The sequence below is a fragment of the Panthera uncia genome, assembly GCF_023721935.1.
Source record: "Panthera uncia isolate 11264 chromosome B3 unlocalized genomic scaffold, Puncia_PCG_1.0 HiC_scaffold_1, whole genome shotgun sequence".
Classification (NCBI taxonomy): Eukaryota; Metazoa; Chordata; class Mammalia; order Carnivora; family Felidae; genus Panthera; species Panthera uncia.
Window position 1 is genome coordinate 84,719,686 of NW_026057582.1, and position 23,370 is coordinate 84,743,055.

At 39.5% G+C, this 23,370-nt stretch overlaps 1 protein-coding gene across 3 annotated transcripts; it reads left to right on the plus strand.

The window, feature by feature from the left end:
* Positions 1 to 33: 33 nt before the first annotated feature.
* On the plus strand, positions 34 to 12,653 carry HAUS2 (HAUS augmin like complex subunit 2). 3 transcript variants are annotated; one of them, XM_049613448.1, is made up of 6 exons: positions 34 to 126; positions 6,010 to 6,102; positions 6,428 to 6,497; positions 9,097 to 9,229; positions 10,477 to 10,585; positions 12,397 to 12,653. In XM_049613448.1, the coding sequence occupies exons 1-6, from the start codon at positions 34 to 36 to the stop codon at positions 12,604 to 12,606; spliced, it is 708 nt and encodes a 235-aa protein (XP_049469405.1). In that variant the 3' UTR covers positions 12,607 to 12,653. The 3 variants fall into 3 exon arrangements, with proteins under 3 accessions (XP_049469405.1, XP_049469406.1, XP_049469404.1); XM_049613447.1 differs by lacking the exon at positions 34 to 126 and adding an exon at positions 161 to 364; XM_049613449.1 differs by lacking the exons at positions 6,010 to 6,102; positions 6,428 to 6,497; positions 9,097 to 9,229 and having other exon boundaries at positions 55 to 126.
* Positions 12,654 to 23,370: the final 10,717 nt, after the last annotated feature.

Sequence of the window (23,370 nt, forward strand, 5' to 3'; positions counted from 1 at the left end):
TCTCCGCGCCAATCCGGGGGGTGGCTTGCAGCCATGGCTGCTGCGAACCCCTGGGACCGCGCGGCCGAGCCAAATGCTGCGGGGCTACTGCTGGACCGTTTCGTAGCTTCGGGGCTGGTCACTCAGGTGCGTGGGCGGCGATGGCGTCATTAAGGGGGTGCCGACGGTGGCAACAGAAGATGGCTGTGAGGTGGTGGTGGTGCTGGGCTGCCGAAGTGTGTGTGAGTGCTGGCTAGGGGCCGTACTGTAGTAGATGCCGTTGGAACCCCTTCCAGGCAACAGTAGTGACCGTTCTGCAGTGGTGGTGCGAAAGCGGGGCTCCAAGAAGATGATATTTCAAGTGTCTGCGGGCGAGTTATCCTCGGTCAGTTCGTGAGAGATAATAAAGACCAGTCTTCCCCGATTTTTCTCACCATTGCTACCTCCTCTACATTGTAACGGGTGCCAGGCTTGGGGAATAGGGATAATTAGTTACAACACAAACGTTCCCAAACTACGCTTGTGGGTGTGAGGTATTGAAGCATATTTTCGCCGGGAGGCGCTGGGTACAGAAGAGCGTCAGGGGAAGCACGCATCTTTTCTTTTCTTTAATGATGTGAGGGAATAATGGAATACAAGTGGCAAAAGTGACAAGGAAATGGGGAAAGTGAGATTGAGGGAAAGAAATTTTGAGATAACGAGCAAGTTGAGGATTTTGGCTAAAAAGGAAACAGAAAGTAGAAAGGTAAAATCATCCGCAGAGATTAGCTATATGAACATGATGTAAGATTTATGGAAAATACACAACTTTGTATACTTAGAAGAATCATTAGAAAATTCTATCATGCCCTATTTTTTTTTCAATTTTTTAAAAGTGTATTTGAGGGGCGCCTGGGTGGCGCAGTCGGTTAAGCGTCCGACTTCAGCCAGGTCACGATCTCGCGGTCCGTGAGTTCGAGCCCCGCGTCAGGCTCTGGGCTGATGGCTCGGAGCCTGGAGCCTGTTTCTGATTCTGTGTCTCCCTCTCTCTCTGCCCCTCCCCCGTTCATGCTCTGTCTCTCTCTCTGTCCCAAAAATAAATAAATAAAAAACGTAGAAAAAAAAATTTTTTAAAAAAAGTGTATTTGAGAACACACACCAAGTTTTATGCCAGTAGAAGAGAGGGGAGTCACACAGGGTGGGGGAGATTATGGGTCCAAGGCAGTCAGTTTATTTATTTATTTTGAGAGAGACAAAGATAGCGCTAGAACGGGAGGAACAGAGAGAGAATCCCAAGCAGGCTCCGCGCTGACGGTGCATAGTACTTGTGGGGCTTGAACTTAGGAAACCCCGGGAATCATAACCTGAGCTGACACCGAGAGTTGGATGCTCAACTGACTGAGGCATCCGGGCACCTCTACCATATACTATTTTTAAGATGAAGAAACTAAGGCCTGAGAAGACCAAGAAATTTATCCAAGGTCACTCAACTAGTGAAATAGATCACAGAGCTGCCTTTTCTGACACATTGTATCATCTCTAAGATGAACTGTGATAGATGATACTATGAAACTATCTTGAAAGAGTTTAAACTTCTATTGAAGTCTAATAGATTACTTGAGGCTCTAGTAACCAGACCTTATGAATTTGGGGTCAATCAACCCCATTCATTGAAAGGGGTACAAATGAATGCATTGGAAAATAGGCAAAACCTAACTACAGCACTCCCCAGTTCTCACCTTCCTCTCTTCTCTCCTGGGTTTTCTTCCTACCGGATTGCCTAATAGTCTGCCTTGTATTGTTTAGTTCTGTAACAAAGTAATTTGTTAAACTCATACTGTAAGTCATTTGGGAATTATCCCTCTAGAGTGTATTGGTAGGAGAAATAAACATCTGAGAGAATTTTAGGCGTTGATAAGTAAGCTGTTTGTTGGGGTGGAAGTTGTTTTGGAGAGGATCTTCCTAGTGTCCTTCAAGTAGCACTAATTAGTTACCTGTTTTGCTTACAGGTAAGATTTGCCAACCACAGCTCTTTAAGACCATCTTAACAATCATATGTGTTATAGGATCTCTTTAGTCTATCCCTTAAGTGTATATCATCCCATGTGCATTAAAAATGAAGAGTAATGCGGGGCGCCTGGGTGGCTCAGTTGGGTTAAGTGTCCAACTTTGGCTCAGGTCATGATCTCTCGGTTCCTGAGTTCGAGCCCTGCATCAGGCTCTGTGCTGACACCTCAGAGCCTGGAGCCTTCTTCAGATTCTGTGTCTCCCTCTCTCTCTGCCCCTCCCCTGCTCACACTCTGTCTCTCCCTCTCTCTCAAAAATAAATAAACAGTAAAAAAAATTTTTTTTAAGAGTAATGCTTAAAATTGCTGTATGATACAACTCTTCCAGAAAACATAGTTTGTTTGCGCTTTGTTCTGTTTTGATCTATCCATTGGGGAATGATTTAGTGAAAGAAAGGTATGGTTAAGTGTAAGATAAATGGGGTATTTGCTCTGATATATGCCCTAGGATGGCTTTAGTGGCCTTATGTCCCACATGTTTTTCTGGCAAGCTTTAGTGAGTCATGGCAGCTCTATTGAATACATACACACAAACACACACACAGGTATATAGATAGGACTGTATATCTGTTATTTTCTCAGTGTTACCCTCTGTAGCCCCTCCCCCATTATAAGGGCTCTGCTCTTAACTCTCTACTATACTGCCTCCCTTTTAACGTCCCTCAGCTAGAATTCAGTATCAAGTAGAAAGGACAAAAAAAAAAGAAGAAAGTATGCCCACAGACACAAGTTTATACATATATATATATATATATATATATATATATTATGTGCACAATGTTACTGGGATTCTTTTTCTTTTTTTCTTTCTTGCGGTGGGGGGGGGTGGGCAGGGAGAGAGAGAGAGAGGGGGGGGGGGGGGGGGGGAGGGAGAGGAAGGGAGGGAAAGGGAGAGGGAGAGAGGGAATGAATCTTAAGCAAGTTCCATGCTCAGCTCAGCTGGACACAGGGCTCAATCTCACAACCCTGGGATCATGACCTGAGCCAAAACCAAGAAGCAGACACTCAACCCACTGAGCCATCCAGGTGCCCCAGGATTTTTATATTGCACATAAAAGTCTTGGATTTCAGCTTCTTGTGCCTAGCAACAGAATGAACAGAAATACCCTAAACAGACTCCCGTTTTCAGGATCCTTTCATTTTCATTGTCCCTTTACCCTACTGGCATATAAAGTGTATAATATTTAATGGCAGTCATTAACAGCAAAGACTTTTCTGTATTCCCCAATCTTTGCCTTTTTTTCTTTTTTTAAAGACATAGGGTTGGGGCGCCTGGGTGGCTCAGTCAGTTAAGTGTCCAACTTCGGCTCAGGTCATGATCTCGTGGTTCACGAGTTCAAGCCCCGCGTCAGGCTCTGTGCTGACAGCTCAGAGCCTGGAGCCTGCTTCTGATTCTGTGTCTCCCTCTCTCTCTGACCCTCCCCCCATTCATGCTCTGTCTCTCTCTGTCTCAAAAATAAATAAACGTTAAAAAAAAAAAAAGACATAGGGCTAAGTCAGAATCCTCAAATAGTTAGAATTTCTATTTGTAGAAATAGAAACAGAATTTCTATTTCTAGGAAATTTGGCTACTCTTTCTTTCCTCTCTCCTTTTGGCTCTCCCTCAAACATTTTTATTTTTCCACTGGTTTCTCTTGCATGTTTTTGGCTAAGCTCCATTACCCTGCTGTTGAACCCAACAGTTTACTAGATTGCCATGTGTGTGGTTAAGATTAGTGTATACACAGGGAGGGATGGAGAGATAAGAGAACGAGTAAGTTACAGTGAGAAATGGAAGATGTTTTACTTTTATTTACCTTCCACTTACATAATGGAAATGCAGTGGATTAGATTTGTCCTCATTTCAGCCATGATATACATAGAATGAAGTTAAACTATACTGCTTTACTCCCTCAATCCTCAGTTTTGCCGTCAGTAAAATATCTTGTGTTATCTTCCTCACTGAATGGCATATCTATCTGTCTAGTCACTGGAGCCAGGATCCTTGGAGTTAGCATTGACTTGACTTCATCCCTGGTACCCCATATCATCTAGGATTTATGAATTTTATCTCACCAGGGACTCACATCTATGCCTTCCTTTCCTATTTTTTTTTTAAGCGTATTTATTTATTTTGAGAGAGAGCGTGAGCTTGAGTCGAGGAGGGGTAGAGAGAGGGGGAGAGAAAGAATCTCCGCGCTAACAACCGGGAGCCTAGTGTGGGACTCAAGCTTACAAACTGTGAGATCATGCATGACCAGAGCCGAAATCAAGAGTCGGCCGCTTATCCCACTGAGCCACCCAGGCACTCTCTTCCTTTCCTTTTTAACTGCTACTGACCTATTCCACACTCTCATCTTCTCACCTAGAATGCTGTAGTAGCCCCTTGTCTAAATATTTAACCTCCAGTCCCATCTCTTCCCTAGTTTTTGTTTGTTTTTACTTGTTTTATTTTGTTGGCTAGTTACCAGAATTAAGTGTTTATTGTGGTAAAATACTCATAACATAAAATTTACCATTTTAACCATCTTAAAGTGTACACTTCAGTGGCATGATACAATCACAGTGTTGTGAAACTTTTTTCAAAACTTTTTTTTTTATCATCCCCAATGGAAACTCCATACTCACTTAGGTAGTCATTCCCCATTCCTTCTTTCCCCCAGCCTCATCAGTTTTATATTCCATACTGTCAATATTTAAGTTTCTAAAATATGTATCATATATGATCATGTTACTTCTTCACCAGAAAACCTTCAGTTGCTCTCATTTTCTGCATTTATCAAGATCTTCCATGATGACGCAGGAAACTACGTTTCTAGATTCATCTTCCCCTTCGTCTCACATATGTGTTAGTACAAGAATACCTTTCCCTTTTCATCCATCATGAGCTTATTAAAGGACAGAGAGCTTATTTCATCCATACTTGAATCTTCCATGGCCTAACTCAATCAGTGCTTATAAAATTGGTTATCATTGGTTAGCAAATTTTTGCTATTAAAGGCGAGAGGATAAGTATCTGAGGATTTTAGATCCATATGGTTGCAACTGGGCTGTGGTAGTGTGAAAGAAGCCAGAGGAAATAAGTAAATGAATGGGTACACTTGAGTTTATCCTGGATCCTGAAATTTGAATTTCATGTAGTTTTCATGTGTCAGAAAATACTGTTTTTCTTTTCATTTTTCTTCCCCAACATTAAAAAATATAAAAACCGTTCTTAGCTTATGGGCTGCACAAAAACAGTCACTTTAGTTCATTTAGTTCATGGGCTTTCATTTCCCAATCCTTTGCCTATAAGATCTCTAAAGTTTTTCTGTGCTACCATTCTCAAAAAGGAGAAGAGGATACAGAAAATTATGGATGAAGCCAAAGGATGAACAATATTCTTATTCTGAAGTAACCTGCAATTTAAGGTGGCTATATATGCAAGCAATATTTTGCATAAAATGAAAGGATGAAGGGCGGGTAAGGTTTTTAGAAAAATAATTACACCTGAACAAAACATTCCTTTGCCTAAAAGAATGAGAATGTGAAAAGACACAGGATGAATGACTTCTAGCCAATAGAGAGGTCTTTTAATGCATCAGATAAGTGATTCCATGGTGGGGAAGCCTTTAATGTTAGACTCAGGAAGGTCAGAGACTGGGTCTTGGTGATTTGTATAGAGGTGATTCTCCAACAACCTCAGCCTCCACCTTCTTACTGTTAGCAGCCTTCTCTGGTAAGCTGTCACTAATACAAACATAATGTGCATGGTACTTTAGGAAGTAGTACAAAGTGATTAAGTCTTATTTTTCTTATTTTTTAAATATTTGGGCAAAAGATTTGTGATAGAGATGTTAAAAACAGGAAATACACATTGCTACTGTTATACTTCAGTACTTCATTTTTCAGGGGCAATGTTGCACATGATAAATCCTCATGTTTTATGTGTGTGGACATGCTGTTTCAAGGCACACAAACTTTTTTATATGACATACTGCTGCTTTCTTTGTTCACTTACCAATAGGAGATGTTAAATATATCTAAGAAATCAGCTTCTTGCTTTGTGAACTTCTCCAGACTACAGCAGATGACAAACATTCAAGCTGAAATCTACCAGGTAAATTTTGTTGGACTTTTTGCTTTCTGCTTCTAGTACAGGAAAAAAAAAAATCGTAATTGATTCCAGCAGTGGTTCTCTTGCACTTAGAATAGTGTCTAGCACATAGCTGCATTCGTGTTTATTTATGTAGTCATAGCAGTAGCAGCAATAGGGCTTAAACACCAAAGTAAAAACCTGCAGTAAATCCCCTAGGCTCTCATAACAAATTCTGCCTTCCATTCCCTCTAGTGTTCCTAGGTTAAAGACTATCCATTTTTGCCAAAATGTAAGCCTTCAGGCTGCATTCCGCATGAGCTAAGTGTTATTTTTCTTCCTAATGTAGAAAAACCTGGAAATTGAACTTTTAAGACTAGAAAAAGATGCAGCAGATGTTATTCATCCTTCCTTTTTGGGTAAGTATTTGAGGAAATGGGTAATCATTGGAATTTCAACTTTTTCCTGGATTACCTTAAATAAACACCAGGCAGTAAAATTATGATATACCATAACTTTTCCAGGTATTGCCCCAAAGCTAATAAAGTCTTATTTTCTGTGCTCAAATAGAAGTCCTGTTGGCTTGACTAGTGCATATAGCATAATAAGTGACCAAGGTAGGAACTCCTCAGATTCAGGAAAGCTTAGAGCTGTATGGGTGGCTCGGTTGGTTAAGCATCGGACTCTTGATTTTGGCTCCAGTCATGATCTCATGGTTCCTGGGATGGAGCCCTGCATCAGGCTCCACACTGATGGTACAGAGCCTGCTTGGAATTTTCTCTTTCCCTCTCTCTGCCCCTCCCCTGTGTGTGCATGTGCTCTCTCTCTCTCTCAAAATAAATAAAAAAACTTAAAAGAAATTTTTCAGGAAATCTTGGAAGACAAAGGCCAAAGAACTTTCCAGATTAAAGGAAACTAGGGGTGCCTGGCTGGCTTAGTTAGTGGAGCTTGCGACTCTTGATCTAGGGATTGTAGGTTCAAGCCCCATGTTGGGCATAGAGATTACTTAAAAATAAAAAAAAATTTTAAATCTTTAAAAAAAAAATAAAGGAGACTTGGGCGCCTGGGTGGTTCAGTTGGTTGAGCATCCGATTTCCGCTCAAGTCATGATCTCACAGCTCTTGAGTTTGAGCCCCGCATCGGGCTCTGTGCTGACAGCTCAGAGCCTGGAGCCTGCTTCGGATTCTGTGTCTCCCTCTCTCTCTCTCTCCCCCTAACCCACTCACATTCTGTCTCTGTCTCTCTCAAAAATAAATAAACATTTAAAAACAATTTTTTTTAATAAAAAAAAATAAAGGAGAGTAAAGGAACATGATAGCCAAAGCACAATGTGGTTATGGATTGACTACTTGCTTAGAAATTCTTTTGCTGGGGTGCCTGGGTGGCTCAGTTGGTTAAGTGTTTGACTCTTAATTTTGGCTCAGGTCATGATCTCACAATTCATGGGATCAAGCTCCACAACAGGCTCTGCACTGACAGTGTGGAGCCTGCTTGGGATTCTCTCTCTCCCTTTCTCTCTGCCCCTCCCCTTCTCATGTTTTCTCTCTCTCTCTCTCTCTCTCTCTCTCTCTGTCTCAAAATAAATAAACTTAAAAATTTTTTTTTGCTCTAAGGGACATTATTGAGTTACTTGGTGATGATGTGTCGATATAGACTATATTATATATTGGTGGTATTATAAAAATGTTAAATTTTCTGAATTTGACACTTGTGATTACATAAGAGAATGCTATTTGGGGAAATACATGCTCAAGTTTTAGGGGTAAAAGTTCATGATATCTACAATTTACTCTTTTTTTTTTTTTTTTTTAACCTTTATTCATTTTTGAGAGACAGAGAGTAAGTCTGGGAGGGGCAGAGAGAAAAGGAGACACAGAATCTGAGGCAGGCTCCAGGCTCCCAGCTGTCAGCACAGAGCCTGACACAGGGTTCAACCCCAGGAACTGTGAGATCATGACTTGAGCCAGTCAGGCACCCCTATTCTTCTTTTTAAGTTTATTTATTTTGAGAGAGAGAGCAAGAGAGCAGGGGAGGGTCAGAGAGAGAGAGAGAGAGAGAGAGAGAGAGAGAGAGATCCCCAAGCAGGTTCCATGTCTTCAGTGCAGAGCCCGAGGTGGGACTCAAACTCACTAACTGTGAGATCATGACCTGAGACGAGATCAAGAGTCCAATGCTTGACTGACTGAGCCACCCAGGCATCCCTCTACAACTTACTCTTAAATGGATCAGCAAAAATACATGTATGGGTATGTGGAGAAAGAAGAAATAAAAATGTAGCTAAATGTTAACGGTTGGTGAGTCTGGGTGAAATGTATGTGGGAGTTCAATGAAACTTTTCTGTAAGTTTAAAATTTTTTCAAAATAAAAATTTGAAAAAAGGCATTTGGCAGCCATTAACTGAATTCTGGGCAAAATATTGAAATAATCAGAAATAGCTTGTAAGAGAAATGTTTGTTTTTTAATATGAATGTACAATATCAGAGGCAGAGGGGTGCCTGGATGGCTCAGTCGGTTGAGCGTCTGACTCTTGATTTTGGTTCAGGTCATGATCCCAGGGTTGTGGAATCAAGCCCCATGGCAAGATCCAGGCTGTCAGTGCTTGGGGTTCTCTCTTAGCTTCTCTCTATGCCCCTTCCCTACTTTCACTCTCTCTCTCTCTCTCTCAAATAAATAAAATAAATAAATAAAACTTTAAAAAGATATATTAGAGGCCAAGATGAGAAAAGAGATTTTATGTGAAGAATACGGGGCAGGCTATAAAAACTAAACTAGGAGTAGAGTTAAACAATGCAGACAAAGAATTTAGCACTGGATTTGGTTGTCAGCAAAGTAAGAGAAAATCGTTGAAAGTAAACTGGTTTGGGCATTACAGATAACAAAGGGCAGATATTTAGGAGAGAAATGGGTTAATTTTCGACATTGGTAGAGTCAGATCAAAGCAAAGAATTATTAGCGATTTTTAAAATTTACTTGTCATATTATATTACTAACTATAATTACTGTTTCTGGTTTATGTAGCTCAGAAGTGTAATGCTCTGCAAAACATGAATAATCATTTGGAAGCGGTGCTAAAAGAAAAGAGGTCCCTGCGGCAAAGACTGTTGAAACCCATGTGCCAGGAAAACTTGCCTATTGAAGCTGTTTATCACAGGTTAAACTAAAAAGTAGAAATTAGGGGCACCCGGGTGACTGAGTTGGTTGAGCGTCAGACTCTGCTGACAGTGCGGTGCCTGCTTGGGATCCTCTCTCTCCCTCTCTCTCTGACCCTCCCCCACTTGCATTGTCTCTGTCTCTCTCAAAATAAATAAATAAACTCTTTTTTTTAAAAAGTAGAAATTAATAGTTACACATGTTTCCTGAGGGCATTTTATGTTTAGTAGTTGTTTCATAGATTAATTCATTAAACAATATATTAGTGATTGTATCTGTTAACATTAATTATTATTATTAACTTTAACCAGAAAGAAAACCTTTTGCTTTTAAACAGTTAAGCTGTGGTGAAGAGAAAGGCATTCCTTTTGCCCACTGTGTTTTAGGAATGATGATAATGACTTTAAGAAAGAAATGAGAAAAGTCACTTTCTAATTTTAAAAAGTCTGATCTCATTTCTGCTGTTTGTAGGCTTCAAAGCCTTGTGCAAATGATTTGTTTAAGCCTCTGTTTCCCAATCCATAGAATGGGCATGCTTTCTTTTGCTCTTCTCCCCATAAGAGTATTGCAAGTATAATCATAAATAACAGTAAAGAAGCAAACATCTTGGGATCTGACTGCTAACTTTCTCCACCTGTGCCTTATTGGATAAGCCCAAGCAATAGTACCTCTCTTAAGTGTCAGATTTTTTTTTATCTTGTGGTAAAAGAATAAATATAAAAATTCCATTCATGAAGGTATATTCAGTATCTATTCGGTACAGTAAAATACCATTAATGTGTATATTGTACATTATATCAGAAAAAGTAAGTAATGATTTTAAAGCATTTTGCAAATGCAAAGATTCAAAGTGGTTTTACGTGTAGCCTGTTTCAGTCAAGTACATTTATCCTTATTGTCTTCACCCTTCACTGAAAATGAGTACATTGAAATGGAATGAGATTTAATCTAGGGAAATTTCTTTACTTATATGAGAAAATGATTAACATTAAGTTTTGTCTATTAGGTTGGGTACCAGATTGGATTAGTGTTGTCTCTGTTTTTCTGTTTGGATGACAAGTTAATTTCTGCCTAAAGTGAAAGAGAGTGACATTTTTATCACTGGTATTTCCATGAATGCAGAACAGTTATTATTGGCTCACTGGGTTGCTTGTAATTCTCTTTTATTAAAAATCCTAATTAAAGGGAAAGGGGGGGGACACAAAATAACTAAAAAGAAAATGGTTGACTTTTTTCTCCCTCTTTCAGATACATGGTACATTTGCTGGAGTTGGCAGTGACTTTCATTGAAAGATTAGAAAACCATCTGGAAACAATTAGAAATATCCCTCATTTAGATGAAAATCTAAAGAAAATGGTGAGTATTAACAGTAGCAGTTAAGTACCTCAACTGCTTTATATTGCATTTGGCTCTTTAGTTCTTTTATAGTAGAAGCTCAAATGTGTGATCTCTTTGTTTAACTTTTTGATGGCTAATACTCTGAATGAATTAGTTTTTTTAATGCTTATTTATTTTTGAGGTGGAGGGAGGGGCAGAGAGCAAAGGAGACACAGAATACAAAGCAGGCTCCAGGCTCTGAGCTGTCAGCACAGAGCCTGATGCAGAACTCAAACCCACAAACCCCAAGATCATGATCTGAGCCAAAGTCGGATGTTTAACCGACTAAGCCACCCAGAAACCCTTGAATGAATTAATTTTTTTAATTAAGATGCTTTCTCTCTTTTTTTTTAGCTTTTTTAGAAGTCATTTTACAGTGTTTTATTCCAAAATTCCAATATTTAATAAATACGTGTTCTTTTTATTGTGCTAGGGGCTTTGCTATAGGTGTTAGGAGAGATAAACGGATATAACCGATCCCTGCTCCCAAATTCTCAAGATTTAGTGAGAAACCTGTAGGATATTTTCTACTTTAAAATACTACTTTTGTGCCATGAATACAGCAGAGAATTATAAAGAAGATGCTGTCTATTAAGCAAAGAAAAGGGAGGGATTGCTTGTACTTTAGGGAGATTGGGAGTAGAGTGGGGTAAGAATATTTTAATAAAGTTTTACGTAGTAGTTAGTAGTGAACTGAAGAATCAGTGAATTTTGCATCAGAAAGAATAGTATGGGCCAAAGCAGCAGTGTGAAGAAAGATATGAAAATTAGCACTGGTAGTTTGGGGCCAGAGTGGTACTCCACTTTGGCTGATACTTAAAGGTATTGAAAGGGAGATTAATTCAGGGTTAGTTTATGGAATGCTTTGAAAACCAGACTAAGAAGTTTAGACTTTACTATCTTAGTACGGGGGAACAGTCAACAGTTTAAATAGTTTTTTGTTTTGTTTTTTAGAGAAGGACACAGAGAAGTGACTTGATCAGAATTATACCTTAATAGAGAAAATATTGGATAGAATAGATGGAGTCTCACAAAGTATAGGCAGACAGCATCAGCATCACCTAAAACCTTGTTAGAAATGCAGAATTGAAGGCTTCGTTCACCTTAGACCTTCAGAATCTGAATCCACGGTTTATAAGTTCCTCAGGTGTTTCCTGTGCACATTAAAACTGTAGGTTAGAGGACTGTGCAGAGGAACCAATGGCAGAGAAACTTGGAGAATAAATACAGGCATTCAGATAAAAGATTTAAAGCATAGATAAACAAAGGATTATGTAGATTTTGAGATTGTCACATTCCTAGAACGTGTCTACTCTTTGGACAAGGGACACATCCCAGGCAATAAAGTATCTAGCCTTGGTGACTCCAGGGTGAATAGGAGCAAGAAATCAAAAAAGCTAATGAGTTTGTTTTCTGACATGCCTTGCACAGAGAGAAAACCTTTAATCATTGTTGAACTGCAGTTAAATTGCGTTAAGTGTACATTGAGGTGGAGATTTTCAATAAACTGAAATATAGGACTGAATTTTAGGAAGGAGATAAGTTTTACAATATAGATTGTGGGTCATCTGCTTTGAGGTGATAATTGAAGACAAAAGAGAAATGAACTCACAAAGAAAAAACGTGTGCTGTAATAGATGAGGAGAGCACAATTTTAAGAAGCCTTTGTATTAAGGGGCTAGAAAATGTCCGGTGTAAACTTTTGTTATCATAACCATTTATGATATAATACTGATGTATTGATGACACATGTAATTTCTCCTGTTTTCCCCTTCTTTCAAATGTTACAGAGCAAGGCTTTAGCAAAAATGGATATTTTGGTGACTGAGACAGAAGAACTGGCAGAGAATATACTCAAGTGGCAAGAACAACAAAAGGAAGTTTCCTCTTGTATCCCCAAAATACTAGCTGAAGAAAATTATCTTCATAAACATGATGCTATAATGCCATCTTTACCTTTTACTTCTAAAGTTCATATCCAAACTGTTAATGCCAAGTGATTGTCAATGGTTTATTTTTGCTTAATTACATATAGTCATGCAAAGTCTGTTTCTAGCCAGTTGTAGGTAATATGGGCATTCATAAGCTCTGCTGCTAGCAATACTGAAAGAGTCCTCTTTGTATTGAAAAGCACTAAGATTCCAACTTCATTAAGACCAAATTGAGTTCTCCTTTGTTTTTCATATATTTTCATTCTGCTTTACAGTAAAACTCTTGAAGATCAAATACAACTATGACAATTTATTAACATGAGTGCCTTAGCCATATCTCACTCAGTGGACCCTTTTATGTCTTCTTTTTATTTTTTATTATTTTTTAAAGTTTATTTATTTAGAGAGAGAGCACAAGTAGAGGAGAGGCAGAGAGAGAGAGGGAGAGAGGGAATCCCAAGCAGACTCCGCACTGTCAGTGCAGAGCTCAACACGGATCATGACTCAAGCCAAAATCAAGAGTTGGACACCTAACTGACTGAGCCACCCAGGTGTCCCTATTATATCTTTGTAAATGTTTGCTTCTGAATTAGAAGAGTCTTCTTGCATCTGAAAGTATGTTGATTTTTCCTGTGGGAAAGTTACTGTGCATACAAAAGAGTCTGCTTATAAAGCCTGCTTGGCTGGCTTCTGGGAACTTAAGATTTCAGGAGGGTTCCTTCCATTCCCAATCTCACTAATAAGAATTGCTCACTATGACTGAAGTGTTTGTACAGTGTGGTTTTTGGTGGGGGTCTTTTTTTTTTTTTTTAATGTTTTTTCTTTTGAGAGAGAGAAGGAGCACAAGGCGGGGAGGGGCAGAGAGAGAAGGAGACACAGAATCCAAGCAAGCTCCAGGCTCTGAGCCATCAGCCCAGAGCCTGACGCAGGGCTCGAACTCACCGACCTCGAAGCTCCTCACCCACTTCCCTATTCTTGGAATGTGGGTTCTACTTGTTTTCCCCACTCCCAGAAAGTGCCCCCAAGGACATAACCTTGAGATAATGTGGTGCTGAGAATATCTGGACGGTATACATGATTGAACCCAGTTAAGGCCTCTACATAGAACCTGAGATTTTGTGGAAGGATTTGGAGACCTACTCATCTTGTAGCTTCCGAAGACAACCCTCATATGTAAGTTCCCTTGCTTATTAAATCTGCGACCTACCAACCTGGAGCGGCCAGTGTCTCTTCAGTCCCATACTGCCCAACAAATACAGGGGCCAATTTTAGGCTGTACCTGGAAAACACCTGAGGAGCTTGTGAACCAGCGCTAAGAGGTGTGTGAAATTTGTGAATTCATTTCCAGCATTATAATGATGCCATTCTGTGAAGACTATTCTGGAGAATTGAGATGCTGCCTGATTTTTCTAGCATTTTTCTTATTTACTCCTTCCTGTAATCTATGACTGTCAGACTGATACCTGTTGTCTTCTCAAACCTTAAATAAAGTCTGGAATAAAAAAACCCAAAGGGTTCCTTGATATGCAAAATACAATGGAGTTGACATGTTAATAAAACTAATTAACGTAGCTATTCCTAAAATGTCTAAAACAAATGAATTTACATAACAAATTTATTCCACATTCAGGTAAAATCTAATATGATTGAATTTACCAAAAAAATGGTATAATTCAAGATAAACAACACATTCTAGAAGTCTTCTAATTGTGCCTTTTCCCATTTCCAAGTTAAATTTTCCCTTCTCCTTTGGAAAAACAAAAAACAAAACAAAAAAAACCACCATAAGTGTTTGTAAGAAAAGATTTCCATTAGGATATGGTAAGAGCAGGAATCCCATGATCATCTTATGAACTTTTCCTGGGAGGCTAATTTTTTAGACCTCTTAAGTTGCTATACCAGAATTTAAGATAATGAAATAGTCAAATATCTTACTCAAGACTTTGAACCACTTTATTTTCTTTTTTTAAGGTTATTTATTAATTTATTTATTTGAGAGAGTGAGCTGGAGAGGGGCAGAGAGAGGCAGGGAGAGAGAAACCCAAGCAGGCTCTGCGCTGTCAGCTCAGAGCCAAATGGGGGCTCAACCTCAAGAACTGTGAGATCATGACCTGAGCTGAAATCAAGTCTAACACTTAACCTACTGATCCACCCGGGTGCCCAAAACCATTTTATTTTCTTAATGTGGAAGGCTAGAAAAAGTGAAAATCCATTCATTTTCTAAAAGTTGAAGTGAGATTACATTTTCAAAAAGCCCCTGCACTTAATCTGTCTGAATATGCTTTGTTTTTGGTTTTTTTTTTTTGTTTTTTTTTTGTTTTTTTTTTAGCTTTTTATTTAAGTAATCTTTACACCCAATGTGGGGCTTGAACTCACAAGTCTGAGATCAAGAGTCATAAGCTCCTCCAACTGAGCCAGCCAAGTACCCCCTGAATACATTTTCTTAACCAGAAATTATTTTACCTAGAGATAGTAACATATACTTATTTTTTATCAGTAGTTGCTGATAAATTTTTCTGTAATGTGTATTTTCTTTTCTGAATCTTAGCTTTTGTGAGACATAAAAATTTACCTTGATCAATGAGAATTTACTTCAGGGCATCTGACTGGCTCAGTCGGAAGATCTTGTGACTCTTAAACTTGGGGTTTTAAGTTTGAGCCCCATATTGGGTGTAGAGCTTACTAAAGAAAATAAATAAACTTAAAAAAAAGTTAAGGGGCATCTGGGTGGTTCAGCTGGTTAAGTGTCCAACACTTGATTTCTGCTCAGTCATGATCCCAGGGTCCTGGGATCCAGCCCCTCTTTGGGCTTCCTGCTGAGCATGGAACCCTCTTGGGATTCTATCTCTGTTTTCCTCTACCACTCTCCCCCACACATGCTCTTTCTATAAGATAAAATTAAATTAAATTAAATTAAATTAAATTAAATTATACTAAAATAATAAAATATAAAATAGGAGCACCTGGGTGGCTCAGTTAGTTGAGTGTTCTACTTTGGCTCAGGTCATGATCTCGTGGTTCCTGAATTTGAGCCCCACATCAGGCTCACTACTGTCAGCATAGAGACCACTTCAGATCCTCTGTCCCCCTCTGACCCTCCCCTGCTTGCACTCTCTCAAAAATAAATAAACATTTAAAAATAAAATAAAGGGGCACTTGGGTAGCTCAGTAGGTTAAGCATCCAACTCTTGCTTTCAGCTCAAGTCATGATCTTGTAGTTCATGAGTTCGAGGCCTGCATTGGGCTCTACACTGACAGTGTACAGCCCGTTTGGGATTCTCTCTTACTCCCTCTCTGTCTGCCCCTTCCCTGCTCTCTCTCTCTCTCAAAATAAATAAACTAAAAAAATAAAAATAAAAAAATGTTTTTAAAACATTGAAAAATAATTTTAGAAAATGAGAATCTACTTGAAAAACTTTGCTGTTTGGAAGGCTTTCTATAAAATACCTGAACATAAGTGGGAATCATGGAATAGGATATCAGCAATCTGAATTGGCTTTTCTCCCCAAACTCATATTAATCTTATATTCCTCTCTCCATCTCCACTCCCCAGTTAAGGAGACCTAGAGATGGGGCTTGTCTTTAGCTACTACAGCATGGAGAGTAATAGCAAAGGCTTTAGAATTAGACCTGGTTTTGAGTTGAGGTTGCACCACTAGCTGTATGTTCTTTACAACTTTTTAAAACAGAAGTCTCAATTTCCTTTTTTCAAAAATGGAGATAACAGTGCCTACTTCATGGATTATTGGGAAGATTAAGTAAGATGATACATGGAAAACAATCAGTTCCTAGTACATAATGATAAGTGAAAGTCCTTGGTGTTATTAGATTTAACCAAAAGTGTGGATGACTTTGGTAACTCTCATTTCCCTTTCCAGGCTATCTTTTTATTCCTTCAGGCACTAAATTAAACAAACAAATAAGAATTGGGTATGGAACTTACATAAAAAGGCCCTTCTGGGTCCCCTGAAGTTTCATTCTTTTCATTCAGTTTCATTCTTTGCCATGTGGCTGTCCAGTTTTCCTACCATTTATTTAAGATACTGTCCTTTTCCCCATTGTATATTCATGGCTTCATGTAGTAAATTAATTGACTATACATGCATGCAGTTTTTTCTGGGCTCTCTGTACTGTTTCACTGATCCATGTGTCTCTTTATGCCCCTACCATACTGTTCTGATTACTATAGCTTTGTAAGACAATTTTCTGGCTCCATATACATTTTAGAATTGTTTCTTCTATATCTGTGGAAAATGCCATTGGATTTTTGATAAGGATGGCATTAAATCTGTGGATTGTTTTGGGCAGTATGAACATTTTGACAATCTTCATTCTTCCAATCATGAACACTGAATATCTTTCCCTTTATTTGTCTTTTTCAATCTCTTTTATTGATGTCTTACAGTTTTCAATGTATAGGTCTTTCACCTCCTTGTTAAATTTATTCCCAGGCATTTTATTCTTTTTGATGAATTGTAAATGGAACTGCTTTCTTAATTTCTCTGTTAGTTCATTATTAGTGTATAGAAATATAGCAGATTTTTACATATTGATTTTATATCCTGAAACTTTACTGAATTCTTTTATTGGTTCTAATGTTTTTTTGGTGGAATCTTTAGAGTTTTCTATATATAATACATCGTCTGCAATTAGTGACAGTTTTACTTCTTCCTTTCCAATTTGGATACCTTTTATTTCTTTTTCTTGCCAAGTTGCTATGGCTAGGACTTCCAATACTATGTTGAGTAAAAGTGGCGAGAGTGGACATCTTTGCCTTATTCCCTATCTTAGAGAAAAGCTTTCAGCTTTTTACTGTGGAGTATGATGTTACCTGTGGGCTTGTCATATATGTCCTTTATTATGTTGAGGTATTTCCTTCTATATGCACTTTGTTGAGAGTTTTTATCATAAACAGATGTTGAATTTTGTCAAATGCTTTTCCTACATCTATTGAGATGATCACTTGACTTTTTTTGAGTTTATTTATTTTGGGAGAGAGAGAGAGAGAGAGAGAGAGAGAGAGAGAAAATGAACGAGTGGGGGAGAGGCAGAGAAAGAGGGAAAGAGAATCCCAAGCAGACTCCACACTGTCAGTGCAGAGCTAGATGTGGGGCTCAATTTCTCAAATTATGAGATCATGACCTGAGCCAAAATCAAGAGTAGAACACTTAACCAACTGAGCCAGCCAGGTGCCCTTGATCATATGATTTTAATTTTTTAAAAAATGTTTATTTTTATTAGAGAGAGAGAATGAGTGAGTGAGTGGGGGGTGGGGGGCAGAGAGAGAGAGGAGATAGAGGATCCGAAGCAAGCTCTGCACTAATAGCTCAGAGCTCAGTGTGGGGCTCAAACTCACAAACTGAGAAATCATGACCTGAGCAGAAGTCAGACACTTAACCAACTGAGCCACCCAGGCGCCCCTGATTTTAACAAATTTTTTTTAATGTTTATTTATTTTTTGAGAGATGGAGAGAGACAGAGCACAAGCAGGGGAGGGGCAGAGAGAGAGAAGGAGACACAGAATCTGAAGCAGGCTCCAGGCTCTGACCTGTCAGCACAGAACCCGACACGGGGCTCAAACTCACAAACCGTGAGATCATGACTTGAGCCAAAATTGGCTGCTTGACCAACTGAGCCACCCAGGTGCCCCTAGGTGCCCCTGATTTTAATTTTCAATTGATTTGCAGATGTTGAACCATCCCTGAATCCCTGGAATAAATCCCATTTGATTATGGGGTGTAATCCTTTTAAGGTACTCTTGAGTTTGGTTTGCTAATATTTTGTTGAGGGTTTTTGAAAATATATTCATCAGGGATACTGGCTTGTAATTTTTTTTTTAATTTTTTAATGTTTATTTATTTTTGAGACAGAGAGAGAGCATGAACAGGGGAGGGTCAGAGAGAGAGGGAGACACGGAATCCGAAACAGGCTCCGGGCTCCGAGCTGTCAGCACAGAGCCCGACGTGGGGCTCGAACCCACAGACCGCGAGATCATGACCTGGGCTGAAGTCGGACGCTCAACCGACTGAGCCACCCAGGCGCCCCGTGGCTTGTAATTTTCTAATGGCATCCTCTAATGGTTTTGGTATTAGGGTAATGCTGACCTGGTAAAATGAGTTTGGGGGGTTCCCTCTTCTATTTTTTGGAAGAATTTGGGAAGGATTGGTATTAATTCTTTGAATGTTTGGTAGAATTCACCAGTGAAGCTGCTGGGTCCTGAACTTTTGTTTGTGGGAAGGTTTCTTTGTTTCTTGTTTTTAAGTTTTTTTTTTTTTTTTTTTAATTTTTTTTTCCAACATTTTGTATTTATTTTGGGGACAGAGAGAGACAGAGCATGAACGGGGGAGGGGCAGAGAGAGAGGGAGACACAGAGTCGGAAACAGGCTCCAGGCTCCGAGCCATCAGCCCAGAGCCCGACGCGGGGCTCGAACTCACAGACCGCGAGATCGTGACCTGGCTGAAGTCGGACGCTTAACCGACTGCGCCACCCAGGCGCCCCTCTTGTTTTTAAGTTTTAATTTAGGTAATTTCTACACCCAGTGTGAGGCTCAAACTCATGACCCTGAGATCAAGAGTCACATGTTCCTGCAACTGAGCCAGCCAAGTGCCCCTAAAACGTTTTTTATTACAGATTCAATCTCCTTATTAGTAATCAGTCTGTTCAGATTTTCTATTTCTTTACGATTCATGAAGTAGTTTGTATGTTTCTAGGAATTTATTTTATTTCCTAGGTCATCAAATTTGTTAGCATGTAATTATTCATAGTAGTCTCTTATGATCCTTTGTTTTTCTCTGTTATCTGTTTTAATGTCTCTTCTTTCATTTCTGATTTTGTTTGATCTCTCTTTTTATCTTGGTGAATCTAGCGAAAAGTTTGTCAGTTTTGTTTGTCTTTTCAAAGAACCAAATCTTAGTTTCATTGATCTTTTCTATTGTCTTTTTAGTCTCTATTTTGTTTATTTCTGCTCTGATATTTGTTACTGCCTTCCTTTTACTAACTTTGGACTTTGTCCTTTTTTTCCGGTTCATTGAGGTATAAAGCTACATTATTTATTTGATATTTTTCTTGTTTCTTGAGATAAGCATTTATTTCTTTGAGTTTCCCTCTTAAAATTGCTTTGCTGCATCCCATAAATTTTGGTATGTTATGTTTCCATTTTCATTTGTCTCATGGTATTTTTTTCCTCCTCTGATTTTTTTTTTTTTTTTTTTTGAGAAAGAGAAGGCACAATTGAATGAGGGGCAGAGAGAGAGAGAGAGAGAAGTGGGGTTCACCCATGGGACTCGAACTCACTCATGAACCATGAGATCATGAGCTGAGTCAAAGTGAGATGCTTAACAACTGAGCCATCCCGATTTTTTCTTTGACTCACTGTTTGTTCAGCAGTATGTTGCTTAATTTCCACATACTTGTGAGTTTTCTGGTTTTTATTCTTGTATTTGATTTCTAGTTTCATTTTTTTTTTAATTTTTATTTATTGTTTTTACAGAGAGAGAGAGAGACAGAGCACAAGCAGGGGAGGGGCAGAGAGAGAATGAGACCTGTACAGAATCCGAAGCAGGCTTCAGGCCCTGAGCTGTCAGCACAGAGCCCAATGCAGGGCTCAAACTCATGAACCTTGAGATCCTGACTGAGCTGAAGTCAGACGCTTAACCAACTGAGGCACACAGGTGCCACTGATTTCTAGTTTCTTACTGTTATGGTTGAAAACATTGCTTGATATCCTCTTAAATGTATTACGACTTGTTTTGTGGCCTAAGATAAACTAATATAATGTTGTATGTCAATTTTACCTCAATTAAAAACTTTTTTAAATAAAAAATAAATAGGGGCACCTGGGTGGCTCAGCTGGTTAAGCGTCCGATTTCAGCTCAGGTCAGGATCTCAAGGTCCCTGGTTTTGAGCCCCACGTTAGGTTCTGTGCCGACAGCTTAGAGCCTGGAGCCTGCTTCAGATCCTGTGTCTCCCTTTCTCTATGCCCCTCCCCAATCACACTCTATCTCTCTCTCTCAAAAATAAAATAAAAACATAAAAAAATAGAAATAAAAATAAAATGGTAAATGAATAACAGAGGCATAAAGGAATCAGAAATTCTTAAAGAAATGGCTGACATCACATTCAGAGTGGGAAATGTTGGGGCACCTGGGTGGCTCAGTCAGTTAAGCGTCCAGCTTTGGCTCAGGTCATGATCTCACAGTTCGTGGGTTCAAGCCCCATGTTGGGCTCTGTGCTGATAGCCCAGCACCTGGAGCCTGCTTTGGATTTTGTGTCTCCCTCTCTCTCTGCCCCTCCCCTGCTCTCACTCTGTTACTGTGTCTCTCAAAAATAAGTAAACATTAAAAAAAAATTTTTTTAAATAGAGTGGGAAATGTTTAAAATAAACCTGGAACTTCTTGTCATATCAGAAATAAAGGAAGCTATCAAAGACTACTCAAGCCGAGTCAGAAGTCAGTGAGGCTCCCACTGGCTAAAGTTGAGATGATTTGGCTATCAATACTAGTAAGTACAATAGATTGAAGCAAATCAAATATGCTTAAATTCATGAATATATAAAAATAGTAAAAACAAATCATTAACCACCTTGAGAAGTGCTAGGGAACCAACTTATTTTGAAAACTGGTAATTGAAACAATCAAGCATTTGTCCTGGCTTTGCTAAATAAACTGTACCTCAGGGTAACCAAATAGTTGATGAGGAAAAGTTGCTCTGTATAGAAGTATTTCAACTCATAAATGAAGAATGGTAAGGGTGCTTGGGTGGCTCAGTCAGTGGAGCATCTGACTCTTGATTTTGGCTCAGGTCATGATCCCAGGGTTGTGGGATCAAGCCCCATGTCGGTTTGTGTGCTGAGAGTGGCCCCTGCTTGGGATCCTCTCTCTGTCTCTCTCTGTCTCTCTCTCCCTTTGTCCTTCTCCCCCACTCATGCACTCTCTCTCTCTCTCTAAAAAAAAAAAAAAAAAAAGAAATGATAAAATTAGAGTATCATCACTTTGCAACCCTGTAATATTGTGACTTACAATAAGAAATATGTATAATGGTCTTCATCCCATTTCTGTCACAGAGCTCCTAAAATCCTTGGAATTTTCTAAGTGATGTGACCTTTAAAGGTGTCACTTGTTTGGTAATGAGGTGATTTTTAAAATTAATTAATTAATTTTTTTATTTTTGTAATAATTTAATGTTTATTTGTATTTGAGAGAGAGAGACAGAGTGCAAGCAGGAGATGGGCAGAGAGAGAGGGAGACAGAATCTGAAGCAGACTCCAACTCTGACCTGTCAGCACAGAGCCCAATTCAGGGCTCGAACTCACAAACCACAAGCCAAAAACCACAAACCTGAGCCAATGTTGGTCGCTTAACCAACTAAGCCACCCAGGCACCCCAAGTGATTTTTTTTTTTAAAGTTTATTTATTTTGAGAGAGAGAGAGAGTGAGCATGAGTTGGGGAGGGCCAGAGACAGAGGAAGAATCCCAAGCAGGCTCTGTTCTGTTAGTCCTGACCCGACTAACCTGAAATTTAGAGCTACTGACCTGAAATTTAGATGCTTAACTGTCTGAGCCAACCAAGTGCCCCAGGACAAATGACTTTTTTAAAAGTTTATTTATCTATTTTAAGAGAGAGACAGAGAGTTGGGGAAGACTAGAGACAGAAGGAGAGGAAGAGAGAGAATCCCAAACAGGCCCTGCATTATCAGCAAGGAGCCTGATGCAGGGCTCAAACTCATGAACTGTGAGATCATGACCTGAGCTGAAGTCTGATGCTTAACTGACTGAGCCATCCAGGCTCCCCTATAATGAGGTGACTTTTTGACCCCACTTAGAGATGAGGGCTGGTTGCCAGGAGAACCAACCATGTGAATAGAGGGTTAGGACTTTCCTACCTCCCTCAACTCTAGGGAGGAAGGAGGGCTGGAACTAAATCAATTGCCAATAGTCAGTTATTTAATCAATCATGCCCTTGTAATGAATCTTTCATAAAACCCCAAAAGGATGGTGTTCCAAGACTTTCCAGATTGGAGAACCAGAACCCTTCCCACATGCCACCATGCTGGGTCTTGAACTCCATGAGGACAGAAGCTCCTTTGTTTGGGACCTCACCCTATGTATCCCTTCATCTGGTTGTTGACCTGTATCCTTTAATATTCTTTGTAATAAACTGATAATATAGTGAGTAAATGGGTTTCCTGAGTTTTGTGAGCTGCTCTAGCAGATTCGTTGAACCTAAGGAGGGGCTCATGTGAACTTCTGATTTATGCCCACTATGTCAGAAGTATAGGTAACAACTTGGACCTTTGACTGACATCTGAAGGCCAGTCTAGAAATTAATTGAATACAGGAAGGCATTGTGGGAACCTCCATTCTGTAGACAGTGGGTCAGAAGCACACATAATAACCTGGGATTGTGATTGGCATTGGAAGTGGAGGGCAGTCTTATGAGACTGAGCCCCTAACCCTTGGAATCTGATGCTATCTCTGGGGAGATAGTGTCAGAATTGAATTGAATTGTAAGACACCCAGCTGGTGTTGGAGAATTGCTTGGTGGGGGGAGGGAGGCACCCCCACTCCACCACACACATTGGAAATTAGGTCCAGAACATTTAAACCCCTGGTGAATTGATGACCTGCGAGCCAAAGATCATCATTAGCGATTACAAATACCACAAAAAGAAAAGGTGCTCGGGGCACCTGGGTGGCTCAGTCGGTTAAGTGGCCGACTTCGGCTCAGGTCATGATTTTGCGGTCCGTGAGTTTGAGCCCCGCGTCGGGCTCTGTGCTGACAGCTCAGAGCCTGGTGCCTGTTTCAGATTCTGTGTCTCCCTCTCTCTGACCCTC